At 53.7% G+C, this 26,557-nt stretch overlaps 2 protein-coding genes across 4 annotated transcripts; both read left to right on the top strand.

The window, feature by feature from the left end:
• The first annotated feature begins 11,309 nt into the window (after positions 1-11,309).
• On the top strand, positions 11,310-15,822 carry LOC610540 (pulmonary surfactant-associated protein A-like). The gene is made up of 5 exons (XM_038534473.1): positions 11,310-11,461; positions 12,228-12,422; positions 12,703-12,822; positions 13,753-13,830; positions 14,279-15,822. Exons 1-5 carry the CDS (start codon positions 11,398-11,400, stop codon positions 14,653-14,655), a joined length of 834 nt encoding a protein of 277 aa, XP_038390401.1. The 5' UTR covers positions 11,310-11,397; the 3' UTR covers positions 14,656-15,822.
• Positions 15,823-21,551: 5,729 nt separating this feature from the next.
• Positions 21,552-26,123, top strand: LOC479260 (mannose-binding protein A). Of its 3 annotated transcripts, none has more exons than XM_038533733.1 (5): positions 21,552-21,705; positions 23,501-23,676; positions 24,043-24,159; positions 24,945-25,019; positions 25,663-26,123. In XM_038533733.1, the coding sequence occupies exons 2-5, from the start codon at positions 23,511-23,513 to the stop codon at positions 26,034-26,036; spliced, it is 732 nt and encodes a 243-aa protein (XP_038389661.1). In that variant the 5' UTR covers positions 21,552-21,705; positions 23,501-23,510; the 3' UTR covers positions 26,037-26,123. The 3 variants fall into 3 exon arrangements, with proteins under 3 accessions (XP_038389661.1, XP_038389662.1, XP_038389660.1); XM_038533734.1 differs by having other exon boundaries at positions 21,681-21,817; XM_038533732.1 differs by lacking the exon at positions 21,552-21,705 and adding an exon at positions 22,616-22,716.
• The last annotated feature ends 434 nt before the right edge of the window (positions 26,124-26,557 follow it).

Raw genomic sequence — 26,557 nt, 5'->3', positions numbered from 1 at the left:
TCTTTTTTTTAAAAAAAGATTTTATTTATTTATTCATGAGAGACACAGAGAGAGAGGCAGAGACACAGGCAGAGGGAGATGCAGGCTCCCCATAGGGAGCCCGATGTGGGACTCGATCCTAGGACCCAGGGATCACGTGCTGAGCCAAAGGCAGATGCTCAACCGCTGAGCCACCCAGGGGTCCCACTAATTTGCTATTTCTTAAACAACATGCTATCATGTGAGGATAGTTCAGCCACCGGAGACATTAGACATCTCAGAATACTTTCCCTCTGCCGATGCTTGTGTCCCTGTGACAAGAGAACAGTGGAGGTCACATCACGATCTCCATAAACAGTAGTTGATGACAGCATGCCTGGGCTCTGCTGATTGCACAGAGATCATGTGTGCGGAGCAAGGGGCCCAGGGGCTCTCCTGGGGCTCCGGACCCAGCAGAGACACTGCCTTGTTACCAGGGCCCTGCCGGGGGTGAGCTGAGCTCAGCTCCTCGGGGCAACAAAGGTGAGTACAGGCTGGGCTTCTCAGCTCTGCTCTACCTCCAGGTAGAGAGGCATCTGGGCCACTGGGGCCCTCAAGAGTGAAGAGCCTGCCGCAGTGTCACCACCATCTGTATAGTGCACGTGCCAAGGACCTTGGTGGCAGCCTGTGCCAAGCTCTGCAGCCTTGACACTGGGGGTTGGGTGTGAGTTGTCGCGCCCGGCAGCCCAGCTGAGCCAGGATCAAGCATGTCCGGGGCTGGATGTAAATTATGGCCAAAGAGCAAAACCGGAGTCTCTAAGTGATGCCGTGAGCAGTCCTGGGACCTGAGGCTGGGGCAAGGTCCGCCTTGCAGAGTAATAGCCCCGGCAGGGCCTGTCCAGGGCCTAATCCACCGCTGTGGGCATGGAGGGCAGAGCAAGCGTTGGGGAAACCATGCTTAAGATACTCTGGGGTCGGCTGGAAAAACGAATGAACCAGGTTCCAGAACTTCCAGGCTGTGCCGCCTCGGGTACGTTCCGGAACATCACTGAGCCTGCTTCCTCCTCTGTTGTAAGGGAGTGAAGACCCCTTAGGAGGAGGCCCCTCCCTCCAGTGAGTCTAGGGGAGACATTGGTAGACGTCGAAGGCCTGGCTAGTCCCTGGTACCTGGCAGTGGCTCCGGAAAGAGCCGTGGTTGACGGGAGGCTCCTCCGGGGTCATAGCCTGAGCCAGCCTCTGTGGACAAGCAGAGATGGGACAATTAGCCCGCAGAACCCTGACAAAGGGAGGCACGCAGGGCAAATTCTCTGTACCCGTCAGGCTAGCACGCGGGAAAAGCGGGGGAAGCAGGGGAGGATTGCACGGATAGAGCCTGGGGCTCAGAGCAGTAAACGGTGTCCCCTGTTCTCCCGTGGCACCTGGACTAAGTCGCCCTCTGTGAAAGTGGGGCGAAGAACGGAGGGGGCGATGGGTGACATTTGCCTGCAAGTCCCTCCCACGGGCTGCAGTTTTTCGTGCAGCCACCAGAGGACAGGGCCGGCTCACGCTCCCTTCTCTGGGCCCGGGGAGATGATGGGGCTGAGGGCTCCCCCTCTCTCACCTCCCTCTCCTCCCTCTCCTCCCTCCCCTCCTTCCCCTCCCTCCCCTCCCTCCCCTCCCTCACTGTGGATCAAGACTTGATTCAGAGCCCCTGAGAGGTCAGGACGCCCCTCCCAACATTCCATCTCTAGAACCCGGTGGTCAGGTTGAGGCAGATGTTTGTGTATCAGCCCAACCAGATTTCTCAGGGCTTCGGTGCCCCTGTGCCCCCTCTTCTCGCAGGCAGTGCTCCCCATTTCTCCTTTCTTGGATTCCTTTTCTCAAGGGGGGAAGGACTGTGCACATGGGTGCTATCCCATGCAGGGCTTGCGACCAGACCAGCATCCATCAGCCAGGACCTGTCTTTACGCCCATCTTAAAGGTGCTCCGACCATAAAGGTCGTGGCTCAGTCGTTTGAGCATCAACTCCTGGTTTCAGCTCAGGTCATGATCTCAGGATCCCGGGGTCGAACCCCACATTGGGCTCCAAGCTCAGTGGGGAGTCTGCTCAAGATTCTCTCTCCTTCTGTCCCTCCTCCTCCTCCAAAATCAATCAATCCTACACCAACCCATGGCCCCACCATGGCGTAGCCTCTCAGTCATGGGGTGCTGTAGCTCCCTGTTGAGGATTGACTTGACTGCCTTGACCGCAGAGGGGCGTGTAGGTGGCTGCTGGCTGCCAGTGCACCCCCTATTGTTCCTGAGCAAGGGGGAAGCTCAGAAGTAGCCAGGTGGCATTCCTTTTTCTGGGGTTAGTGGCCGCCCTAGGGAATTGGCCATTTTACACCCACAGAAACACGTGCACACACACACACAAACGCACTTGGACGTGACACACAGCCACACACTCCTGCACCAACACAGGCAGAGACACACACGGACAAACACACGGTTGATATGATACCTGTGTATCGTAACCCTAACGCCCCAGACATGAAAGTCACACGGACCTCACAGTCCTGTCCACAGGACACGTCCTAGGGACAGTGCTGCTGAGTTGCCTGGACAAGGCTTTTTGGTGGAAGCACATGTGGCCAGTGGCCGGTGTCCCAGCAGTGGTCGCCTGCCACAGGTGCAGTCCTAAAGGCCGTCTCCCAAAAGTCCCTCCAGGCCTGGCTCCTGGCCTCTCGCAGCGTGGGATCCGTGGCCCCGTGTGTCCCCTCAGGTCTCAGGCATGGCCACGTGGCTTGGAGGCACAGTCACGGCTCTCGCAGAGGCCAGAGCCCACGCTCAGTTTGCAGGGGCCGAGTCCCCCTGGCTCAGGCCACATAGGAAGCATACATTCAGCTTTTTATATTTCTATTCCTATTCTTATTTTTTTATAGTAACAGCATTCCGCAGAGAACCAAGGGGCGTCGAGTCAAGGTTGTTTGAGGTTAAGTGTTGATTTGAAGCTGGATCTGTGTTTGTGGCTCTCCCTGGGCCAGTGACTCGCAGCCCGGACACCCACCTGCAGGCCCCCCTGGCAGGAGCAGGAGGGAGAGCAGTGGCGACACGCAGCGGCTGGTCCCAGAAGACCCTGGTTAGGAACAACACAGATGCCAGGGAAGCCCCGCTGTACCCCCTTCGACCACCCCCACCCGCAAAAGGCGAGCCTTGGGCCGGTGTGTGGAGACACGACCCCTGACACTTGGTATGCGTGGGGCAGATTTCCCCACACCTGTCATCCTGCCAGGGCCTCGACCCGAATTTTCACCACGGGCTACCTCTTCAGCCCAATGGGTAGAGAGTCTTGCCACGGCCACTTTGTAGACGAGAGTCTGAGTCTCCGTGCAGCTTAGGGTTGGGCCAAGGGGCCCCTTCCGTCTGCAGAGCCTGCTCCTGCCACCTGAGTCCTTGTCCCTGTCCCATGCGGCTGCCCTGCCCTTCCTGTGGGTTTTGCACCCAGGCTGGTACCAGGCAGGTGCTTGAGAAATACGGGTGGAAGCTTGAACAATGAAACAGATGAAGTCCATCGGGCCTAGAAGGTTGAGGGGGGCCTTATTTCAGAATGAGAGTGGTGGGAATGGTCAAGCCTTCTGGAAATCCAGTGTCTGCCCCTCACCTGGCTGTTTCATCCAGTTCCTTGACTTGTGAGCACAGCAGAAAAAGAGGCGACCCTTCCTAGGAGATGATCTCCCTCAAGGTAGGCCTTTGGGACATGGCCCTGAAGGCTTGGCCAGAGCAGCCAGGGAGAGCTAACCACACGTCACTGCGGCCACCGGGCTCGGGAGGGTGGTGGCGGCGGCAGGGGGCCTCTGACCCACCCCTGTGCGCATCCCAGGGGGCAGCCAGGTGGGGCCGCTCGTCTCTGTCTTCAACGCTTTCTTTCTCTCTTCCTCTCATGAGGGAAAAGGGGCTTTGCTGAGGTGGACTCAAGATGTAGACCCTGCTGGTGGCCAGAGGGAACCTGTGCCCGGGAGATGCCCTGCTTCGGGCCTCAGAGGCAGGGCCCCTCACTGCGTGCTGGTGCTCCCAGGGATGAGGGAGAGCCAGCCAAGGGGACCAGGAGAGCACAGGGACTGGGCCCCGGGCAGAGGGCGTGGGGAGTCTGTGCCCGGGAGTGTAGGGAGGACAGAGCTTTCTGGAAAGGGGGCCACGGCCCGACGTGCAGCGATGCCGACGGCCCATGATGGGAGGCCTGGGCACTGCCCACTGAAGCATCACCGGGCGGTTGTTGGTGATCTGGGTAGGGGCAGAGTGATTTAAAATAAGCCTCTATCTGATTCTTCTCCTATCTGATGCAACAAGCTCAGTTCTCCTTCCGAAAATGATCCAAGTCCCCCTGCCCTGGCCAGTGCCCACCTCTCTGCCCTCATCCTGGGTTCTCCTCTTCACACGCCACACTCCAGCCACCCTGCTCTCCTTCTGTTTCCTGTTCTAGGACCTTGGCACGCACCATTCTTTTCACCAGGGACGCCCTTCTGCTCCGTCCAAATGGCCACCTGCCTCTGGTCCCACAGGTCCCCGCTGAAATGTCACCTGTTCTGAGGGGACTCCTCTCCAGACTCCCTTCCTAAAGTGGGTCCTCTAGTGTTATTTTCTTCCCCAGGACATTTTAGCTTCTTCCTCAGGGGCCCACACAGCCGTGTCGTACACCTGCCCGCTCGCCCTTCCCACAGCCCCCTTTCCTGAAACCCCAGGCTTCCTTGCACCGGGCTCCTCGCTTTTCCAAGTCGGTTTAACGTCACTTCTTGGAAAGATCTTAACCACCCTGACAAATTGAGCCCAGCCCCAGCTCTTGCTTGTTGACACTGTAGAGGTTTCCTTTCCAGCAGTTACACAGGCTGGAATTCCTATGGGGCAACATGAGCCTGTGTGTCCTCTGTCCTCTCCACTGGATCCCAAGGATGCCCCCTTCTGCTCACAGGTTCCATGTGCCGGGCCTGGCTCACAAGAGGGACACAGGTCATCTTTTAGAAGGAAAAAGTCAATCATCTGTCTCTCTCTCTCTCTGTCTCTCTCTCTCCAGCATGGGCAGCAGATCCCCTCTTGGGAGAATGATAAGGACTCTTCTTTGCCTGCCGGACCAGGACTCCCTGACTAGCTCATATGCCCAGAGAGAATGTGGATTACCTGCTTTCAACAGAGATCTTTTTGTCCTTAGCCACAGAGATTTTTCTGTTTCTTCCCTTAGTAAAGGGCTCCTCTCTGTGCTCTTGTACATTGGTAGGTTCCTTACTGGGGGTTTCTATTTCTCTCACACCAGAGAGGACAAGAGATGGCAAAGTTGCATTCGATCAAATATTCCAGGAGAAGCTGATCTCAGAGGAGGAAGGTGTGGAAGATGGGGCGAGGGGAGGTGTCTGGGTTTTATTTATTTATTTATTTATTTATTTATTTATTTATTTGGTGGTGTCTGGGTTTTAAAGGAGGTTCTTGACAACGGCCAGTTTGGAGCTGGGAGTGGGCCCTCCCCCAGATCATGCCAGGTTCTTTTAGAAAGGGAATAGCTGTCAGGAGAGAGAAAGGCTGGCCGCTCTAGCTACTCAATGACTGGACACCCCCCTTCCTTCCTCAGGATGTAGGTGGTGACTTCAAGATCTCCAAGCCAAGGGGCTATGAAGTTCAGTCTTGGTCAACGTGATGGATGCCCTGCCCCAGGCTGGGCCAAGGTAAGCCCGGTGGACCTTTGCTGTCCAGGACCATAGCCACCAGCCACATGTGTCCAATGAGTGCTTGAAATATGGCCCATCCAAACTGAGATGAGCTACAAGTGTAAAATACACACCAGATTTTAAAGATCTAATAAGAAAAGAAAAAAGAATGAAAAATAGGTGATGTATGATGATTATATACTGATTATATGCCAAAATGATAATATTTCGAAAATTTTTTAAGATTTTATTTATTCATGAGAGACACAGAGAGAGAGGCAGAGACACAGGCACAGGGAGAAGCAGGCTCCATGCAGGGAGCCCGACGTGGGACTCGATCCCAGGACTCTGGGGTCACGACCTGAGCTAAAGGCAGACGCACAAGCACTGAGCCACCCAGGTGCCCATAACATTTTGAATGTAACAGGTTAAATAGTATTTAACTTCACATTTTTTTAAAATGTATTTTAATGGGGTTGCTAGACAGTTTTAAATGAGCTTCATGGTTTGTATTTCATTTCTAACAGGGACTGTCTACGGTGTAGGCAGCCGGGGTGGCACTGTGGGCTCAGGGCCCCCCGCGGAGGGTGGGCAGGTGCCAGGAATGGGAGCAGCTCCCCTGGTGTGGTCAGGAAGCCCATGCCTGTGGCCTGGCTGCCCTCCAGGGGGCTGTGAGGGACTTCCTGCCCCATTCTTGAGCCACTTGATGCTGAAAGCTCCAGAGAACTTCCTCTTGTCTCAGACATCCAGGTGTTTTAGAAAATGAAACCTGGACTGTAGCCAATATTTGTCCCAAACGTGGGCCTGAGGGGGACACTGTTCCAACACCCCAGAACCCCAGGGACGAGCATTCCACATGTCTACAAAGAGAGGCTCTGGTCCCTTCGGAAATGTTTTCAGAGTCTAGGCCGAATGGGCCGGGGGCGGGGGCTGGGGGGTGGCTGCAGTGCGCGGCCAGGGAGACGGAGGGGCGCGCCAAAGGCCATCGCACACAGATGACCGGGACACAGCCCGGCCCGGGGCCAGGAAGAGCAAACCCCTCCCGACAGTTCTGCGTAGACGCGCCGTGGGCCGTGGGCCGGGTGGCAGCGCGGGGCTGAGCCGGGAGGGGCCCGATGTGGGGAAGGCTGCAGCCCAACTGCCCTGAGGAATACGGGTCGGGGTGGAATGGGGAATACCCGCGATGGGAAAGGTGCCTTGGGTTCCAGAACAGACACGAGGCTGAATCAACGGGAAACTGGCAGATGGGTCTCTAACTGCGCCCCCCACGGGGCGCCAGCGCAGCCCACCTGCGGCTTTGCTGGGGCGACGGGTGGAGGCAGATCCCTAACCTAGTAGCTGCGGCCCCGGCCGGCCCTGCTGGCTGCCCGTCCACACCGCTGACCCAGCTCGGCCCGGCCTCGCCTCGCAGCCCGGTGCGAACAACCCCTGGTGCCACCCTGGGGTCTCGGCTCCGGGCTCCAAAGCGGTCTGGAGCGGCCGTCCCAGGGAAGGGACAGCTGGACCCGGAGCAGCCCCTGCCCGTAGTGGCCATCCCCGCTCTGATGGACGCTTGTCCCCGGCAGGCTGCTCGAGGCACTGCAGCCGCACCCGGTGCCCCCGCGCTGTCCTGTCCTCCTTACCCTGCTTCCCTCGGTTGGCCCAGGGCAACCTCACCAGCGCCCAGGAGAAGACTCCGCAGTCGGGGCGCAGGCCGGCAACCGAGCCATGAACATAAGCGAACCCTGAGCATTCCCGCTTCCGGCTGCCGGGTCCCCTGCCAGCCTCCCGGAGAGCGGGGTTTGTGAAATACCAGCCTTGTCTATGCCCTACGCTCACTCATGCTCCGGAGCCCCTGCTTACCAGCCACACGGCGCTCGGGAGAGAACCTTCATCCCAAATGTGAGCCAAAGATCAAGTTTAACGGTGTGGTCCCAAATTACACATCATTACACGACAGGAGGCCAAAGGAGGTCTCTCCTTCCCTACCAGAAACCTCTGCTCGTCCACGCCTCTCTCTACAGGTAAGGCTGCCAGATAAGATACAGGGTGACCGGTTACATGGAAACTTCAAATAAACATGAAAAAAATTTTAGTACAAGCATGACCCCAATATTACATGTGACACATTGCTATTTAAAATGTTATTTGTTCCCTGTACATTTTTAGGATTATAAACAGGTCTCGCCGCTCTGGGAAAAGGTATGGGGTTTCCTTGAAAACTTAGAAACAGAACTACCGTAAGATCCAGCCATCCCACTTCTGGGATGAAATTTCCTTTGGAAATGGAAACAGCTTCTCTGAGATGTATCTGCACTTGCCCGGTGATTGCAGCATTATTTACAAGAGTCAAGACATGGAAACCACCTGAGCGTCAATGGATAAATGGACAAAGAAGGTGTGGTTTATGCATACAATGGAATATCATCCAGCCGCAAGGAAAAAGGAAATCCTGCCACTTGCCACAACAGGGCTATAAGGCGTGATATCACCTATATGTGAAATCTAAAAAAAACAAAACAAAACAAATTCATAGACACAGCATAGAGTAGTGACCACCAGGGCCTGGGAGATGGAGGAAATGGGGAGATACTGGTCAAACTGTACAAACTTCCAGTTATAAGACAGATAAGTTCTGGGCATCTGATGTATGGGATGGTGAGCATCTAGTTAATGATGCTGCATTATGTTCTTGAAGATTGCTTAGAGAGTAGATCTTAAATGTTCTCACCACAAAAAAGAAGTGGCAAATATGTGAGGTGACGGAGATGTTAGCTGGAGCTCCGGGGGCAATCATTTCACGATATGGGAGTGTCTCAACACCTAAACTCACACCAATGTCGTATGTTGATTATATTTTGATAAAGGCTAAAAAAAAAAAAAAAAGAAATTGCCTAAAACATGATGTGCTTCTCTGGTGGCTAGAAGGGAAATGCTCAGGGCGGAGCGAAAGGCTGTGTTGATACAGTGTTGTGAATTTTTAAATAGATTGGCATTTTTAGGTGATAGAAAAAGCTTTAGGGCAGCCCGGGTGGCTCAGCAGTTTAGCACCGCTGTCAGCCAGGGCCTGATCCTGGGGACCCGGGATCAAGTCCCACATCAGGCTCCCTGCATGGAGCCTGCTTCTCCCTCTGCCTGCGTCTCTGCCTCTCTCTTTCTCCTCTCTGTATATTCTCATGAATGAATAAATAAAATCTTTTAAAAAATAAAAAAAAAAGCTTTATTTACTATGCAATTCTTCTTTTAATCAAATGACATTTGTTGGTGAGGCACTAATGTAGTGCGTGTGTGGGTGAGCACGCGTGTGTAATGTCTCCGGGGACAGCTTGAATTCTCCTTCAGCCGTTGGGCTGCCCGCCCCACAGATTTCTGAGATTAGACCTTAAACTATAGTTAACTAGCAAATTAGCTTCTCTATCTCTTGGTAACCCGCCGAATAAGCAGGCTGCTCCAACTGTGGGCATATTATGGCCGAGGGTTTAACACAGATAAAAGGAGGGGCACCTGGGTGGCTCAGTTGTTGAGCGTCTGCCTTCGGCTCAGGTCGTGACCCCGAGGTCCTGGGATCGAGTCCCACGTCGGGCTCCCTGCAAGGAGCCTGCTTCTCCCTCTGCCTGTGTCTCTGCCTCTCTCCCTCTCTCTCTGTGTGTTAGCAAAGACACAACCAGAGGGAGAAGCAGGCTCCCCGCAAGGACCCCAGTGCGGGACTCGATCCTGGATCGATCAGGACCTGAGGTGAAGGCAGATGCTCAACCACTGAGCCATCCAGGCGTCCCTAAATATAAATTTTAAAACTGCCTGCAGTTTTTCTGTAAGTTCGATATGGCTACAGAATAATAATTTAAAAAAGAAAATCAAGGCTCAAAGACTTAAATAACCTGACCAAGGCCACGTGGATAACAGGTGGCTGCTCCAAATTGCAGCTTGGGGGTATCCGAACCCCAGATCTCCACCCTCACCCACATGGCCCTGGAAGTCCCAGCTGCCTCCCCTGAGGCCCTGCAAGTCCACCCAAGAGGACCCCTCCTCCTGTTCCTTCACCTGCAGAACAGTCCTCCCTCACCCAAGCCATGTTGAGGGCCTCTTGATGGAACTGGTCCCCCACCAGCCCCAGCTCCCCCTCCCGCCTGGCCAGCACCCACCCTGAGGTGGTGGCAGGCAGCAGCAAGGCTCCAAATGGACCCTGGCCGGCTCCCTGCTCCTAGGGGTGGGGTTCTCTTAGCTGAACCCCCACGCTCCAAAAAGTTCTCTCAGTCTCCCCGAGGATCTCAAGATTTTTCAGACCACTCACAGGTCAAGATGGTGGTTTTTCCTGCCTTAGTTCCCTGTTGTTACCATCCCTACGGAGAGAGTCCCCCCTAGTCAGGGGGCTTGAGCAGGGACTCTCATCAGTCAGGGCTTTATGTGCTTCTCCATCATTTAAAGGAGTCAGCCCTGCAGGTTAAAGACCTCACCCATAGCCCAGATGAAACTGCTGCTGTCCTGTGACCTTCCAGGTGTGGCCCTGCCTCCTCTGGCTCAGCCAGAGCAAAGGGGGGCGTGCAAAGGGTTCACCTGAGACTCTGAACCATGTGCCCATCAACGTAGCTGTGGGCTCCGGAAGCGGGGGCCGGGAGGCCGGGGAGGGCAGTAGGCAGCTCAGTGGTGAGATAAGCCCCGTGACCCACGGCTCGTCCTAGCTCCACCTGGCCACCCTCGGCCTAATCCATGGCTTCTGCATGGCCTGGAAGCAAAGGGCACCCCTTCCCAGAGCTGAAGAGGCTCTGGAGCTGGAACAGCCCCAGGAAGGGGTCACATGGAGACCTCCCTGTAAGGTGTTGATCTGTCCCTTTGCTCTCCCGGGAAGAGGGTGCAGCCCCGCTATATTCACTCCTGCAGGTGGGCATGTGGGGGCAGGTGGCGGTGGTCCCGTGCAGGAGTCAGCAGCCGGGCCCAGGCCGAGGCCGTGTGCATCCGCCGGTGCCTGGGCATGTGCAGTCACCCTTCACGGCCGGGGAAGCTGGCAGGGGGAGCGAGCCCCCCCTCCCCGCCGTGAGGTGTCTCCCTGCTTACGGGCCTGGCATTGCTTTCTAGCAATGAAACGCCAGGACACCTGCACCCCAATGTTTCTAGCAGCAATGTCCACAATAGCCAAACTGTGGAAGGAGCCTCGGTGTCCATCGAAAGATGATGGATAGAGAAGCTGTGGTGTATGTATACAGTGGAATATTCCTCAGCCATTAGAAACGACAAATACCCACCATTTGCATCCACGTGGATGGACCTGGAGGGTATGATGCTGAGTGAAATAAGTCAATCGGAGAAGAACAAACATTATATGGTCTCATTCATTTGGGAAATATAATAATATAATATAATATAATATAATATAATATAATATAATAATATAATATAATATAATAAATTGTGAAAGGGAATAAAGGGGAAAGGAGAAAAAATGTGTGGGAAATATCAGAAAGGGAGACAGAACATGAGAGACTCCTAACTCTGGGAAACAAGCAAGGGGGAGCAGAAGGGGAGGTGGGCAGGGGGGTGGGGATGACTGGGTGATGGGCACTGAGGGGGGCACTCGATGGGATGAGCACTGGGTGTTATGATATATGTTGGCAAATTGAACATCAATAAAAAATAAATTTATAAAAACAAAAAAGAGCCCTAAGTGCCCCTCCAGCCTGAGTGCCCTGTGAGGGAATGTCGCTGTGTAAATAAGACAGCTGCTTCCTGACTGGCCCTTCCGCGAACAGAGGCCCTCGTGACAGGAGCCTCTCTGGGGTGGAGAGGGACCCGGGAGCCTGCAGCCGCATAAATGGTGCTGCCGGCCTCTCCCCTCTGGCCTGAAGGCAGAGATCCACAAGGGCTCTGTTGTCTGGGTGAGTTTACCCCATCCCTGCTGTCTTGCTCAGTTGACGGGTTGCAGGCCGTGAGAGGCAGCCCAGTGGTCACGAGCCTAAAAGGGCCAGACTGGGAAGGAGGGGGCCTCCCCATGGACCACTGGGAGTCGTTCCCAGAAGCATAACTATGGATGCAGGAAGGTGGGCTTGAGATGTCCTCAAGCCCTGCTGTGCTCCTCGGCCAGGCCCACCCTCCCTGGGGACTCTGCAGAGCCTGCCAGTGAGGAAGAGGATGGCCTGCCAAGGGGAAAGGGACACCCCAGTGGTGGGGAGGGGATGGGACACCCCATTGCTGGCCCTGGTCATCTCTTATTTTTCCTCAAGAGCATGGTCCCTTAGACCCTGCAAGTGAGGGTAGCTGAGGGTAGAAGGACAGAGGGAGGGAGTGACCCCATCCCTCCTCCCAACAGCCTGGGAAGGACAAGTCAGGGTTGTCTCCAGGGCACAGAAGTCAGGACAGGAGACGTGAGTTCCCACTGTCACACCACGAGGTGTGAACAGAGACTGCATCAGAAGCCAGGCCCTCTGACCAGCTCAGGTACACGCCACCTCCAGCCCCAGAGGTGGGGCGTGAGACCACAGATGATGCCAGGGGTTTCTGAGGATAGGTTGGGTCTTCCCCGAAGTCCTGTCCACACCTGCCCTGACCCTCAGGCTCAGCTGTGTGCCTAAATCTTGACAAAGCACAGCAAGGGGGAAACTTTGCAGATGCTTCAGATGAGCCAGTGGTGCTTTCTTCCTGCAGGAGGAGTCACTGGGACGGAAGCCATGTGGCTGCGCTGTTTGGCCCTCGCCCTCACCTTGCTGATGGTTTCTGGCATCGAGAACAATACGAAGGACGTCTGTGTTGGAAACCCTGGCATCCCTGGCACTCCTGGGTCCCATGGCTTGCCAGGCAGAGATGGGAGAGATGGAGTCAAAGGAGACCCTGGGCCTCCAGGTACTGGGTGAGACCCTACCCTCAGCTGATAGAGTGACCTGTTTCCAGGAGGCCCACATGTCCAGAGCTCTGGGCTGGGTCCCAAGGTCAGCGGGATGGCAGGGTATGGTGGGAGGTGTCTGAGGGCCTTAGACTGGAGCAGCCCTGAGGAGTTTACCCTCAAAGTGCCCATGGGGTGACAGGTGAGTCGGTTACACTGATAAGGAAGGTCCCTTCACATCAGCCCCAGCCCATCTGTGGGTGATAAATACCACACACCCATGTCCCCTTCTCCCTGCAGGCCCCATGGGCCCCCCTGGAGGAATGCCAGGCCACCCTGGGCCTAATGGGATGACTGGAGCCCCTGGTGTTGCTGGAGAGCGTGGAGAAAAGGGAGAGCCTGGCGAGAGGGGCCCCCCAGGTGAGCAGGACGGGGCAAGCCCGTGGTGCCAACACAGGCCCTGCATCCGCGTGGCCAGTTACGTGAGGGATGACGGGGGTCAGACAGCGCCATGGAGGTCCCCAAAGGGCATAGCGCTCACCTAAGTAAGAGCAGACGAGGCCGAGGGGAGGAGTCAGAGATGCCCAGGTGCAGGCCATGGCGAGGACTGATGGGTGTTGGACACGCTCCACACATCACGACTGCTGGTGGCACACGCAGGGCATCAGGTGTGCCACAGGGACAGCGCTGAGAGGCAAGGAAGGCCCTTCCTTGGGCTGAGACCCGGGGGCACTCTGAAAGGAGCATGGGGTTAGATGGGGTCGAGGCAGGTGATGTGAACGGGAGCCCCCCACGCAGACGGGAACACCAAAGCTCGGCCAAGGTCCACCAGGAGGGTGCAGAGAGAAGCACGTGCTCTACCCCTCAGTCAGAGCAGCCTCCTACCTCAGTGTTTGAACCCAGGCCTCCTGGACAACTGCCCACTCCTGACTGAGCTGCTGGCTGGCCAGTGGGGGGGTGGATGAGGTTGAGGGAGGATGATGGGTCAGGACCAAGGGTAGAGACCACGGTGCAGGCCTGTTGTGCAAGGCAGGTAGGTGATTCCCCGGCTCAGCCAGGCCAGAGAGAGAAGACAGGTGGAGGGGACCTTGCCTCCAAACCAGAAAAACCCACAGGAGCGGGCAGACAGAGCCACCGAAGAACAGGGCAGGAAAGTAGAGGGGGAGGCCCGGCAGGTGCAGGGTGGACAAGGGTGTAGGCAGTGTGGAGACACACTCCAGGGCCCGAGCAGTGGGCGTGCAGAGGTAAAGGCAGGATGCCAGGCTTGCCGCTGTCATCGGGCCTGCTTGGCAGCAAGTGGGGATCTTGGTTGGCTTGCCCCTTATCTGGGGGGCGGGGATCTCTTGACAGGACTTCCAGCTTCTTTAGATGAAGAGCTCCAAACCACACTCCACGACCTCAGACATCAAATCCTGCAGACCATGGGAGGTAAGGGGTTCTCCAGGGCCGTCTAGCACAGAGGGCCCCCCATAAGTACCCCCATTCCCAGCGTCGGGCTCCGGAACCCAGAGCCTTGGCAAACAGGCAGGGATGTGCAAGTCTTGGGGGGAAAAGAATGATCCTTCCCTTTCCTGATGCCTTCGCGTGGCCCGGAGCAGAGGTAGAAACAGATCGTCTCCCTCAGTCAGCGGAGCATAAGCTCTCGGCTCTATCTTGCTTTCTATGGAGTCTCAGGAAATTGGAGTTTCTGGCACATGATAGAGAGTCACTAAGTAATAGTTAAATGCATGAATGAAGGAAGAAGATGATGAGAGCACGGAGGGGACTTTCGGGAGGCCCGGGTGGGCAGGGGAGGCGAGGCAGCAGAGAGGGCACGAAGACAGGGACAGGGACTCTGAGCCAGCGGCGGGGGCCTGACTGGGTTCCTGTGCTGCAGTCCTCAGCTTGCACGAGTCCCTGCTGGTGGTGGGAAGGAAGGTCTTCTCCAGCAATGGGCAGTCCATTAATTTCAACGACATTCAAGAGTTATGTGCCGGGGCAGGCGGCCAAATTGCTGCCCCGATGAGCCCAGAAGAGAATGAAGCCATTGCAAGCATTGTGAAGAAGTATAACACTTACGCCTACCTGGGCCTGGTGGAGAGCCCCGACTCTGGAGACTTCCAGTACATGGATGGGGCCCCTGTGAATTACACCAACTGGTACCCCGGGGAGCCCAGAGGTCGGGGCAAAGAGCAGTGTGTGGAGATGTACACAGATGGGCAGTGGAATAACAAAAACTGCCTGCAGTACCGACTGGCCATCTGTGAGTTTTGAGCAGGCCTCTAAGGCCACAGGAGAGATAGGGCCCTGCCTTGCCTTTCAGCCTCCATCCTGCAGATGCACCCCCCCCCCCCCCCGCCGCCCCCAACCGATCTCTGAGATGCTATAGCTCCGTTCCAGCAAAATGGATCTGTGGCTGGCTATCAGAGCGGGAGGCATGCTTAGCCACCCCGCTCCCCGGACAGGCCCTGAGTCCTCAGCCACATCAGCATCGGGAATCATGCTGACACTCCCCCTGAGCCCCCTCCCAACACCGCACACCCAGGGCCACCCCTAACTTGGCCCTTTGGCAAGAGTCGGAGACTTCCTTCTTCCTCTTCTTGCCCAGTTCCTTCTTTTCTAGATGGCAGCAGTGAGGCCCTGGGTTGGAACTCCATCCCCCTACCCACATCCCAGATCACACAGGTGTCTGCTTCCTGGCCCCCTCTACTCTCACTCTGCAGGCCACCCCGGGCCCAGCCTCATCAAGATTTGGCAGTTCTGGTCAAGTATGATAGAACAGGTGGGCCTAGGGAATTCCAGATGTGTGGCGCTACGGAGGCATGGGGCATCATGTGGCCTCCCTCCGAGGGCACATCTGGTCGGTGTCTCCATGAGGTCAGAGGGCCGGCTGGTGCCGCAGCATGGTGGAGGCCGGCCTACCCTAATCATTGGCATGTACCATCCACTGCCTTGAGTCTCAGGTTGCCTCTCATCTCCTGACCTAAAAGCAGCCAGTCTACACCCTAGGGAAGATCTCACCCCCAACCTCAGACATAATCCAAGTAATTTCCTGCTGATAGACATGTCCCCACACCAATCCGGATCTCAGTGAGGTGTTCACATCCCTCACCCCACCACTGACTGTTTACTGAGCACGTAAATAGCGTAAGTGCCCCAATTCTATGTACGCAGAACCTTGCCAACACTCCTAATACATTTTATGGAATATGATTCATCTTTACACAATGCCATGGGCCCAGCCTGATTTTCCCCATTCTTATGTGAGGACCCAAACTTAAAGAAGTTAAATGTTTTGAATTTTATTCCTTGGAGCAAGTGGCAGAGGCTGTGTTCAAACCTATCTGCCTGGACCTGAAGCTCATGCTCATAACCACCTCACTCACCTCTGACTGGACAGAGATGATTTAAGTGTAATAAATCATGACTGCGTTAACGTGAGTTTTCATTGCTTTGGTTTCAAGAAACAACATATTTCTTTATTTCCAAAAATCAAATTAACACTGGCTCCCCACTTACCCGAAAAATGGAAAATTCGATCTCAAATAATGTCTTCTTTTTGGGTGGGAGGGGCAGCCCGCTTTCCACCCCAAGTTGTAGGAACGTATGGCAAGCTACAGAAAACATCTGGAAGAATGTATGGGCATCCGTGTTGATGGCTGGCTTCAAGATCACTCCCAATCTAACTCCACATGGTTCATCTGTGGGTGGGAATACAATGCCTTCCATTTTCCACGTAGCCACCTGAGTTTTCCGTGGCCCAAAGGTGGTAGCATTCAGGGCCCTGTCCCAGCCTCTGTGAGCCACCTCAGTCTCCTGTCCATGTGGAAGGGGACAATGTCCCCATGCCCCAGGGATGTGTGGGGATCAGACCATGGTTCTACTTGCTTGAGGAGGCAAGGAACACGTATGTGTCCCTCCTCCAGGAAGGTCTCCCCTCTTTTCCCATCTTTACACCTTCAAATGCCCTCCCTCACTGCATATACTTCTTTTCTTGGGCAAAAGGAGGTTCTGGATCAAACCCCACAAATCCGGGTGGGAGTGAGCAGAAACATTTCTCATCTTTCTCAACATTAAGCTTCAATCTGGTCACCCTGCCACGTGTGCTTAGGGCCCAGCCAACAAATTACTGAGTCTTCCCCCAAATTCAAAAAAAGCAAAAGTGGGCAGAGTCTTTTCATTGTTTTATAGGTGAGCAACCTAAGCCTCTGACAATTGATGTCTTCTCATTTCTTATTCGCTTTATTTTTATTTGATTTATGGTTTATTTACTATGGTTACTGTATTATTTGCATCACTTGAAACTAATCATTCCTGGTTTGTAAGGAAACCATTTATTTATTTTTTTTAAGATTTTATTTATTTATTTATTCATAGAAACAGAGAGAGAGAGGCTGAAACACAGGCAGAGGGAAAAGCAGGCATCATACAGAAAGCCTGATGTGGGACTCCATCCAGGGTCTCCAGGATCACGCCCCGGGCCGCAGGGGGCGCTAAATCGCTGCGCCACCGGGGCTGCCCAGGAAACCATTTATTTTTGTTGATCTTATCTACAACCTTCTTTTGGGATTCTCATTTTTCCCTTAATATTTCTATTATAATTGATTCTCTCATATTTTGTAAATACTATCTATGATTATATTTACAAATCACAGAAATTGTCCTGTTCCTTTTAATATTTATTTCTTATATGCCATTCTTATCTCATTATACAGCAGGCTGAGAGGCCCTATATTTTGTTGAAGACCCTCAATAATAAATATCTTTTTGGGGCACAAAGTGTATAATGGGAGCCATTGAAAAGGTTTCTCCAAAAAAAAAAAAAAAAAGAAAGAAAAGAAAAAGAAAAGGGTTTCTCCATTGAAAATGTTGCTCGTAAAAAAAAAAAAAAAAAAAAAAAAATTGCTCGTTTCTGATAGATACCTTTCTGTTTTTTTGAAAGATACCTTTTATCGAGGTAAAGAAAGTCTTTTTCCCAGTTTGCCGAGATTCATTTTAATTGTGAATGGGTATTGAATCGTGATTTTATTTTTAACATTTTCTTTAGTCTGTTAACATCTAAAGGGTGCCGAGCATGGGTTAAGTCACTTCCCACAGTGATGTACTGGCATCTAGAGCTCACAGGTGAGAATAAGAGGGTCTAGGTGCCTCATCATGTAAGGCTGGAGAGATGTCTCAGGAACCAAATCGTGGAACCTGGAAGGAGAGGGCTGTTCATGGTGGGTGGCCTAGTAATTCTTTCTCCTTTGGTGGGTATCAGGAGGACTAAAGAGGGCAAAGGAGGATGACCCACCTTGGGTGACGTGTGCACTTCCATAGTGGAAATGATCCTTTCCATGGGGATGGGGAGGGGACTGTCCTAGTATCTTCCTAATCTCAGCAAGCACAGATGCCCAAATAGCTTTGCCTTTCCCAATTAAGTCACTAAGGCAGGACTGAGGCATAATTTCCTGTTCTAAAGTTGCTCAAGTCCTGAAGCAGCAGAGGGCCTCATCTTGCTGGGGAGGGAGAGGGCACAGGGAGGTGGCGATGGGGGGGGGGGGAGGGCGGAGAACAGAGCTGTGAGCAGGACTGTTCTAGGGCCATGTGGATTGCCATCACCTGGATGGAGCTTCCCAGGGGCTATATGGGTGTCCATGTCGTGGAAGCTGGCCAGGTTCAAACACTGCTCATGAGCAGGTTGCTCCTTGGAACACAGGAACTTGAAGACCAAGAATGGAAATATCCATTCTCCCGATGTTGAGGGTGAGGAACATGCAGCTGGAGCCTCTCACAGAGTCCTGTAATCAGTCATACAAAAGGACCCAACAAGCAATCAGGGTGGGACAACAAGCGGCAGTGTCCCCACTGACATGCAGTTCCTCCTGCGAGCAGGTAATGCCCATCATTCTCTCTATCCCCCTTCACACACAAACATGCAAAGAAACAAGAGAGAAGACCACTGCCCACCCTTTACTTCCAGAAACCCCACCAACGGCCAGGGTGGTAATGATCAGAGACGAAATGGAGATCAGATCCCAATGACAAAACTCATGGACAATAGTCATTTGTTTGGACCATGTTTTAAATCAGCCTTAGAAGGTTTACAATGCAGGGGTCTGGGGAAAAAAATGTATGAAACACTGTGAGTCCATGTATTCATTTTGAGAACAGGGTGAGCATCAAGCTTCCAGATTGTACATATTCACTTTAAGACTCTTCATCAAACTTGTTACATGTTATATTAGTGAGTGACATGGATTTATTTTTTGATATTGAACCGTCCTTTCATTCCTGGAATGGATCCTCCTTGGTCTAGCGGCTGATGCTCTCATCACACTTACCATATGCCAGGTACTACACGTACTAACTCATGTAATCCTCATTGACCCTATTATGTAGATGCTATTTTTGTCGCCAGTCTACAAATAAGAATAGTGAGGCCACATAGAGATTAGAGTGATTTGTCAAAGCCCATGCTCATGCAGGGACCGGGCTATGAATACACGAAGTCAGATTCTAGAGGCTGTGCTACTGACCACGGATGCGTGGCTGGACTTTAATACCTACCTTCGACCTCTGGCTTTCAGGTGGCTTTGTGTCTGCTCCACGTTGTTTAATTGTTCTGATATTAGCAGTAGTGGAGATATATTCTTCCCATGATTGGAAAATCCAAAAAGAGGCTGGGTTAAACCTGTAAGCACATGTAAAGCTTCTGCTCCTTTTGTGTCTGCTCATGGTCACACGGTCAAGCCGCCAGGGGGAGGGATGCATGCAGAGTACCCCGCACATCTCTAGGGGCAGGCTCTGTGAAGTACCATGGGGAAGGGCATGGATTATTTTTTTTTAAGATTTTATTTATTTATTCATGAGAGACACAGAGAGAGAGAGAGGCAGAGACACAGGCAGAGGGAGAAGCAGGCTCCCTGCGAGGAGCCCGATGCGGGACTCGATCCCAGGACCCCGGGGTCACTCCCTGAGCAGAAAGCAGACACTCAGCTGCTGAGCCCCCCAGGTGCCCTGGGCATGGATATTTTATTCTATGATATGGAGAAGTAAAATCTCAGGAGCAATGATCCAAACTTCTATGGTCAGATTTGCCAAGTTTATTTATTTTGTTTTTGCAGGGTTTTTTAATATTTTATTAGTAGCTTTATAGTTATGTCCTTATTTGCCTCATTAATTTCATTATTTTAATGTCTATTCTTTCTTTGCTTCTTTCTTTCTTATACTGGCTTTTAAAAAATAGCAATTTCTCTGTTACAGAGAGTCAGCAGTCCTGGGAGGACTCCTACTGAGGCTGGCTGTATTAGCGTCCACGCTGCTTATTTCCTACTGTGTTTGGTCATTTTTACAAAATTTTACAAGGGGAACTCAAACTTAGCTGATCTTTATCTGAGGAAATCCTGAGGCACTATGGTGCACCAGGGTATGATGGGTGGACACACTTGAAAACTATTTTTCATCTTGGCATAAGCAGCAAAATTCAATAATATCTGTCTTAGCAAATAATAATAATAGCAGGCATTAAAACTCAGATCTAGGCGAGGACAGGCTGAAGAATGTGCATCTTCAAGGGAAGATCTCTCCCCCAGCAGAGTCAAGTCTTTCTCATTGTCCCTTTGCTCATCTCGCCGGCCTCCTGCAGTGTTGTCTCCCCTGCTCCCCAAGCCACTTTCTCTCTAGTCTGGAGGATAGAGGGTCCTGGCTTATGTAATCCTCTGTTTCAAATTCCCATGTTTCTGGGATGTCTGCCCATTTGCTGCGTGGGTCGGATGTTCTTTGTCCTCTGGGCCTGGGGCCCTTCAAAGTTGTGTCAATGGCACCAGGAAACCCAGTCCTGAGAGGGGTCTTCTGGCCAGGGGGCCCCAGGAATCTGGAAAGGCTACCGGACGGTGCAGAGTGACCCTGAGTACACAGAGATGATGACCCTTGAGACACCAGAACACCAATCCCAAGGCAGGTGGAAGGGAAGTGGCCCCATCCCGACTCCCCACCAGGGTAAAAGCAAACTTCTCGAAGCTGTTTGGTAAGACTAAGTGTTTCAAAGGGTGAGTGCAAATTTGGAGGAGGGCAGGAATCAAAGGTCAGGTCAGGGGCTTGAAAAAGGCCACTTGATCAGGTTCTGGAGATAAGAGGCGGACGCTGCTGGAAACCAGGTGTGGAGGCCCCATGGACTTGGTCTGCTAGCTGTTCCAGACACCCTTGAACCGGTCTCTGCTCCTGCTCTCTGCTTGTCCCCCCACCCTCGCTCTCTCAGGGGACCCCTCCTGCGTGCCCAGCCCTGGCGTGCATCGTGGAGGCAAGCCTAGCAAACGCGGCTCCTGCCCTAGAAAAGTAGCTGGGAATGTGGGCACCGATGCCAGCTCAGGCTGGAGCGACATCAGGGGAGCTGCCCCGATGCAGAAGGGCTCATTCATTCTCTAATTGTTTGCCCAGCCAGGTGACTGCTTCCAGGCACCCTCTGGGTGCGGCCAGAACAGCTGAGAGCAAGATCCCTGACCTGCAGGCGTGCTTGTCCTAAAGGAGGGCGGTGGGCAATGAATATGCAACTAAAGAAACAGGGCGGTTTTGCCAGGAGGTCACTTAGAGGGAGAATGACTGACCGAGTGGCCACTGAAAACTAAATGGTAGAGGAAAGCCCTTGCCCCCAAGAGAGAATTTAAGCTGCAATGGGAATGACAGCAATGACGCAAAGATGAGGGAAGTGTCCCCGGCTGGAGCAGCTGTGGTGCAAGTGCACACGCCCAGCTTTGAACTTGCATCACCTACAAACACTTCCTCCCCTGTGCCTCGTCCTGGGACATCTGTGCCTCATCCAAAGAGGACATCTGATAAATGTCAGCGTTTAATCCCTGCTCCTTCCCCCACAACCATAAACCAAACACAAGTGGAGGGGTGAACTAGTGAGAGCCACGGACACAGGGGTGAGGCTGTATACAGTGGCGTGTGCCGACGGGTGTGTGCTCATGCACGAGCGTGTGTTCGGTAGCATGTCTAATCGTGTCTCTTCTAGAAATAAATATCTGGAGGGAACTATTGCCTAGACTGCGACTCTGGAGGATCAGAGGGGCAGAGCTGTGGGGAGGGATGTGTGGGAGGGAACAGAAGAAGGAAGACTTTTAGGGTGTTTAAGTAACCAGCTGCCCAGCACTGGGCCAGGGACCCCGGCCGCGGCGTTGGACAGCCGCCCAGCATACAGCCGTTCTAGGGACAGTTGTTTATTAATCTGGGGTTGAAGGCCAGTCCAGCACTGTCCCCAGTCACCAGGTTAATTAGGCCTGACATCCCTGGGCTAGAAGACCTGCTTCCCTGCCATAGCCTCCGTGCTTTGAGGAGGCCCTAGTAAGTCATTTCTGGGGGACGGAGGCAAAGGCCCAGGCCAGGGGTCCAGCGGGGGTTTTGGTGGGGTGGTTGGGCCTGCTCAGGGCCTGTCTCCGTCTGACCTGGGGCATTTGTATCCTTCCAAGGTCCGCTTGGCCCTTCTGCAAACTAAAGGGTGGTCTTTTCAGCCAAAAGGAAAAATGGAAGTGGGCCATATATGCCAGCAGCATGTTTAAGCCCTGAGCTTGGCTTCTAGGATGATTAGGGGAAGTTAGGAAAAAGGAAGGAAGGAAGGAGGGAAGGAAGGAAAGAAGGAAGGAAGGAAGGAAGGAAGGAAGGAAGGAAGGAAGGAAGGAAGGAAGGAAGGAAGGAAGGAAGGAAGGAAGAGGCTTGCATGGCCCTCCAGGGAAGCCTGGAGGAAGGAAGGAAGGAAGGAAGGAAGGAAGGAAGGAAGGAAGGAAGGAAGGAAGGAAGGAAGGAAGGAAGGAAGGAAAGAAGGAAGGAAAGAAAAGTGAAGAAGTATGTGATCAAGAAAGTTCTCCTCCGGGATCCCTGGGTGGCGCAGCGGTTTGGCGCCTGCCTTTGGCCCAGGGCACGATCCTGGAGACCCAGGATCGAATCCCACGTCGGGCTCCTGGTGCATGGAGCCTGCTTCTCCCTCTGCCTGTGTCTCTGCCTCTCTCTCTCTCTCTCTCTCTGTGACTATCATAAATAAAATAAAAATTAAAAAAAAAAAAAAAAAAAGAAGAAAGTTCTCCTCCAACTTATGACTTCCCACTGTGTCCTGGGGGAAGGGAAGGGTTAAGGTAGCTGACAGGCCAGGGAAGGCAAGGCCAGATGCAGTGGTCAGGGAACAAGGGCCAAGGACGCTGGGATTAGAGGCCAGAGAGGCCCGTGGGGGCTGGGCTGCCCAGCTCCTGGAAAGGAGGCCAGCTTGAGCAAAAGCTGGATGGGACGCGGAGCCAGGGAGACATCTGGGCAGCATGCAGAGGATCCTGCCAGGAGAAGGAACAAGAGCAGACAGCTGGACAGGTCCAGCGTGAACAGAAATTTCTGGAGCCCGGGTGCTGGCTGGCAAAAATGACCTCTCCGCAGAAAATCTCAAGCCAAGGGAAGGAGGAATCCGTCTCATCCAGCCAGGATCAAGTGCCCTCGGGAGCACTCCGGGTCCTGAGCCCCACTCCCACCCCCACTCCCACCCCCAGCAAGGGCCTGTCACACAGTAGAGACTTCCTACAAGATGATTGACAAGCTGCCTGGGAAACAGCTGAGGCTGATCCTGAGGGCAGATGGAGCCTGGAATAAGGGCTTTTTAGGTGAAATGAGAGAATGGATGCCATAACCCAGGCCCGGCCATGAAATGAGTCTTGTGGGGCCGCGGGCTACCTGCTAGAGTTCAGTCTAACTTTAGGGTCCGTAGGAAGCAGAAGAGGGAAACTGAGGCACCCTGGGACCTCGGGAAGGGAGTCAAGAAGGAGGAGCCGTGGCCACAGCTCTCACAGGCGGTCAGGGCCCAGGGGAGGGCCAGCTGCGATCGCCAAGCCGGGGGGTGGGTGGGTGGGGGGAGCAGGGGCCCTGGCCTGTCTCTCCTGCGTCAGCGGCTCTGTTGGAGTCCCTCTGTTTTCGCATCCCTAAAGCACCTCTGCACTTTTCATGTGTCCGCGTCCCCAGTAGTTCGGGAGTGATGTCAAGCCAAGAGTCATGATGGCCCCTGCTAGGTCTGCTGCCCAACAGGGCCCAGCACCCACAGGAGGTGGTGAAGGCCGATGAGGCAAGAGGGGACACAATGATTTTCCTTGACTTTCTCCACTCGAAGGTTCAGGACCATGTTCTTGTCTTCGTCACTTCCTGTCCTTCTTCTGTGTATGATGACAGCGGCCAGCGCAGATAAAGAAGCCTTGAGTGAGGCCCAGAGGACATGCCCGGTGGTGACCTGTGCCCTCCCGGGCAGAGATGGGCGAGATGGACTCAAGGGAGAAAAGGGCGAACCAGGTACGGGACAGGCTGCTCTGACTTCTGAAGTGTCTACGTGGGTAGCGATTCACTCAGAATTGTCCCTGCAATAGGTCATCTTCTCCAAAACAAAGATGCTTCCCTGGTCCTCAGGACCCCACATCTCCACACGGGAACCCACAAGGGGTGGGCGCCTGCAGAGAGCGGATGTCCCGCCAGTTCAGGGAACTGGCCCTTGGAACAGGCTGTCCTCTGGAACACAGGATGACTTTTTGGGGGGAGGGGGGTGGGGGGGTCACCACTGGTTCACTGAAGGTTTTCAGGCTCAGTGTAAATTGAATGGAACTTCTGGAAAAATTGAATGAGCCGCAGTCCCTGGATCACTTTTCCTTCCTCTTATAACAGGGCAAGGGCTCAGAGGCTTGCAGGGCCCTCCAGGGAAAGTGGGACCTCCGGGAAACACAGGGGCTCCCGGGGCTCCAGGACTAAAGGGCCACAAAGGAGACCGTGGAGACAGTTCAGGTAAGGAGCTCACCCCAGCGTAGCGTGGGCCCAGGGGACTCGCGGGCCGGAGCCTGCTGCCAACCCAGGACACTCGTCCCCCTGAGCGTGTCGCCGGAGTGCAGACTTCCAAACCCTGCCATCCCCTCCCCAGGCCTCTGTGGGAGACAGGCCCTGGCTTCATCCTCAGCGGACACGGTCTGCGTGGGTCTCCAGGATGGTGGGGAACAGAGGTGTCCTCTCTCCGACGCCGGGTTTCTGTCTATTGTCAAAAGAAAAGCATGAAAATATTCGGTTTCCTAGGCCCCCTGAGCCATGGGCAACCCCAGGACAACGTAGTTCAGAGTCAGATGAAGTACATTGACCTCTTGTTAATATCTGCCAGCTGGCCCATCAAAATCATAAAAATATTAAAAAGTTGGTCTGGAATAAGAAATGAGAGAGAACGATTAAGAATGATGTTCGAGAAGGAGAATAAACAGTTGGGCTTTTTCTTACAAAGGATTATATAATCTTGCAACATTTAAGCAGGATGTGAACAGAAGGACCCAGAGCCATAATGTATGAGTTATTTATCATCATTGTGATTATTATTAGTTCAGAACAAATAGTTTACGAGAGCCGCTAGGTGTATCTCAGAAGCAGGAGTCCCGAGGTTTTCTTCCTTTTGCTGCTTCTCTGTTTCTTCTTTGTCCACAATAATCATACTCTTCAGCAAGCTTTATCCCTCCCTTCTGGCAAAATACTGTCCTCTCCAATTGAGAGTCATCTTCTCATTAAACGCCCTTCTCCCTCTCACTTTGCAGTTGCTGAGACCAGGCTGGCTAGCCTAGAGAGGGAGATAAGGAGCCTGAAATCAGAACTGGGCCACATCAAAAACTGTAAGTTTGTTTTCTGCCCTGAATGTGGCCTTGGCTCTCACCTTCCTCTTGCGGGCTTCAGGTTTCGGGGAGGGTGGACACAAGCTAATGTTTAGGAACACTTACTGTACCCCCTGGCCTGGGTGAGGTCGGCATTCCCTCATTCCATCCTTTCACCGGCCCCACCTGTGGGGACGATACCCAGGTTATTTAGGTGAGAAGAAACAGGTCCAGGAAGTATAGATAATTCATTCGCTGTCACACATCTAGGAAGTAGCAGAGGAAGATTCCACCCGAAAGTCAGCCACTTGCAGCATCTTGGCTCTTTCTGCAGCAACCCCTGCCTTGGATAGCTATCCATCCATGCCTGGTGCCCAAGCCTGGCAGGGCGGCCTGAGCATGCTTCCCTGTGTCGCCCTTGCGCCAGGACCGTCTGTAACAGATGTTTGTGTCGAGGGTGGGATCACCCAGAAGGGTGTGAACTTTCTGCCAGAGTCCCGCCCTCTGGCTGAGGAAGGAGGTCTTCCTTACTAGGATCTGACCTGCTGGTTGAGCATGGGGCTCTTTTTCAAGAGGTCTGGGGACTCCCGGGGGAGGGCTTTCTCGCCTACTGTCCTGGGCTGAGTCCAAGCCCAGTCAACCTCTCCCACCATTGCAATTTCAGTGCAAACCTTCTCCTTGGGCAAAAAGACTGGAAAGAAGCTCTACGTGAGCAACGGCGAAAAGATGTCTTTTTCTAAAGTGAAGGCTCTGTGTGCCGAGCTCCAGGCCACTGTGGCCACCCCTAAGAGTGCTGAGGAGAACAAAGCCATCCAAGATGTGGCCAAGGAAGAGGCCTTCCTGGGCATCACGGACAAGGTGACCGAAGGCCACTTCATGTATGTGACCGGAGGGAGCCTGGTCTACAGCAACTGGAGGAAGAATGAGCCAAACAACCACGGCTCGGGGGAGGACTGTGTGATCCTCCTCCAGGATGGGTTCTGGAATGACATCTCCTGCGAGTCCTCCTTCCTGGCCGTCTGTGAACTCCCAGCCTGATGAGGCAGCTTCCTCAGCCCCCTCCCGGCATTCCTGCTGTGCTCTCTGCTGCCCTGAAAGAGAATTCATGGTCCCCTTTCCCAGGCCCTCCTGGTGTTGGCTCATTCCTTCAGGGGGGTGGGAGGAAAAGTGTTTGTGGGGTGAGGAAGCGAGAAGAGGCTGACAGTGGTCCAGTTGGTAGCGCAGAGCACTGCACCTGGTCAGAGGTGGCCATGGAGAGGGCCGGGTGAAACCCCTCCGTCTTTAGTGAGTACACCATGGCCCACCAGGGACCAGTGGGGACCCCATCTGTGTCAGAGCAGTAGGCCTCAGCCTCCAGGAGGTGCAGATGCTTGCCCCTCTGGATGCCAAACATTCCTACCTTCTGTGCCTTCCCATGGCTAACCAAGCCCTGTCGATGACAAGGGTACTGATCCTAGTTGTTCACGAGCCACACCACAGAACCTGGCACCACCAGACCATGACACCCAGCAGTCTCCCATGTAGGTCACAGGGGTTAGCCCCAGGAGTCCCCTTATCCT

The sequence above is a fragment of the Canis lupus genome, chromosome 4, assembly GCF_011100685.1.
Source record: "Canis lupus familiaris isolate Mischka breed German Shepherd chromosome 4, alternate assembly UU_Cfam_GSD_1.0, whole genome shotgun sequence".
Lineage (NCBI taxonomy): Eukaryota > Metazoa > Chordata > Mammalia > Carnivora > Canidae > Canis > Canis lupus.
This window is presented reverse-complemented; position numbering and strand designations above follow the sequence as displayed.

Coding starts and splice junctions, on each gene's coding strand:
- LOC610540 (XM_038534473.1), top strand. CDS start 11,398: ATGGTGCTGCCGGCCTCTCCCCTCTGGCCTGAAGGCAGAGATCCACAA. Junction 11,462..12,227: donor ACAAGGGCTCTGTTGTCTGG/GTGAGTTTACCC, acceptor TTCTTCCTGCAG/GAGGAGTCACTGGGACGGAA. Junction 12,823..13,752: donor TGGCGAGAGGGGCCCCCCAG/GTGAGCAGGACG, acceptor ATCTCTTGACAG/GACTTCCAGCTTCTTTAGAT.
- LOC479260 (XM_038533732.1), top strand. CDS start 22,634: ATGGGACGCGGAGCCAGGGAGACATCTGGGCAGCATGCAGAGGATCCT. Junction 23,677..24,042: donor GGGAGAAAAGGGCGAACCAG/GTACGGGACAGG, acceptor CTCTTATAACAG/GGCAAGGGCTCAGAGGCTTG. Junction 25,020..25,662: donor ACTGGGCCACATCAAAAACT/GTAAGTTTGTTT, acceptor TTGCAATTTCAG/TGCAAACCTTCTCCTTGGGC.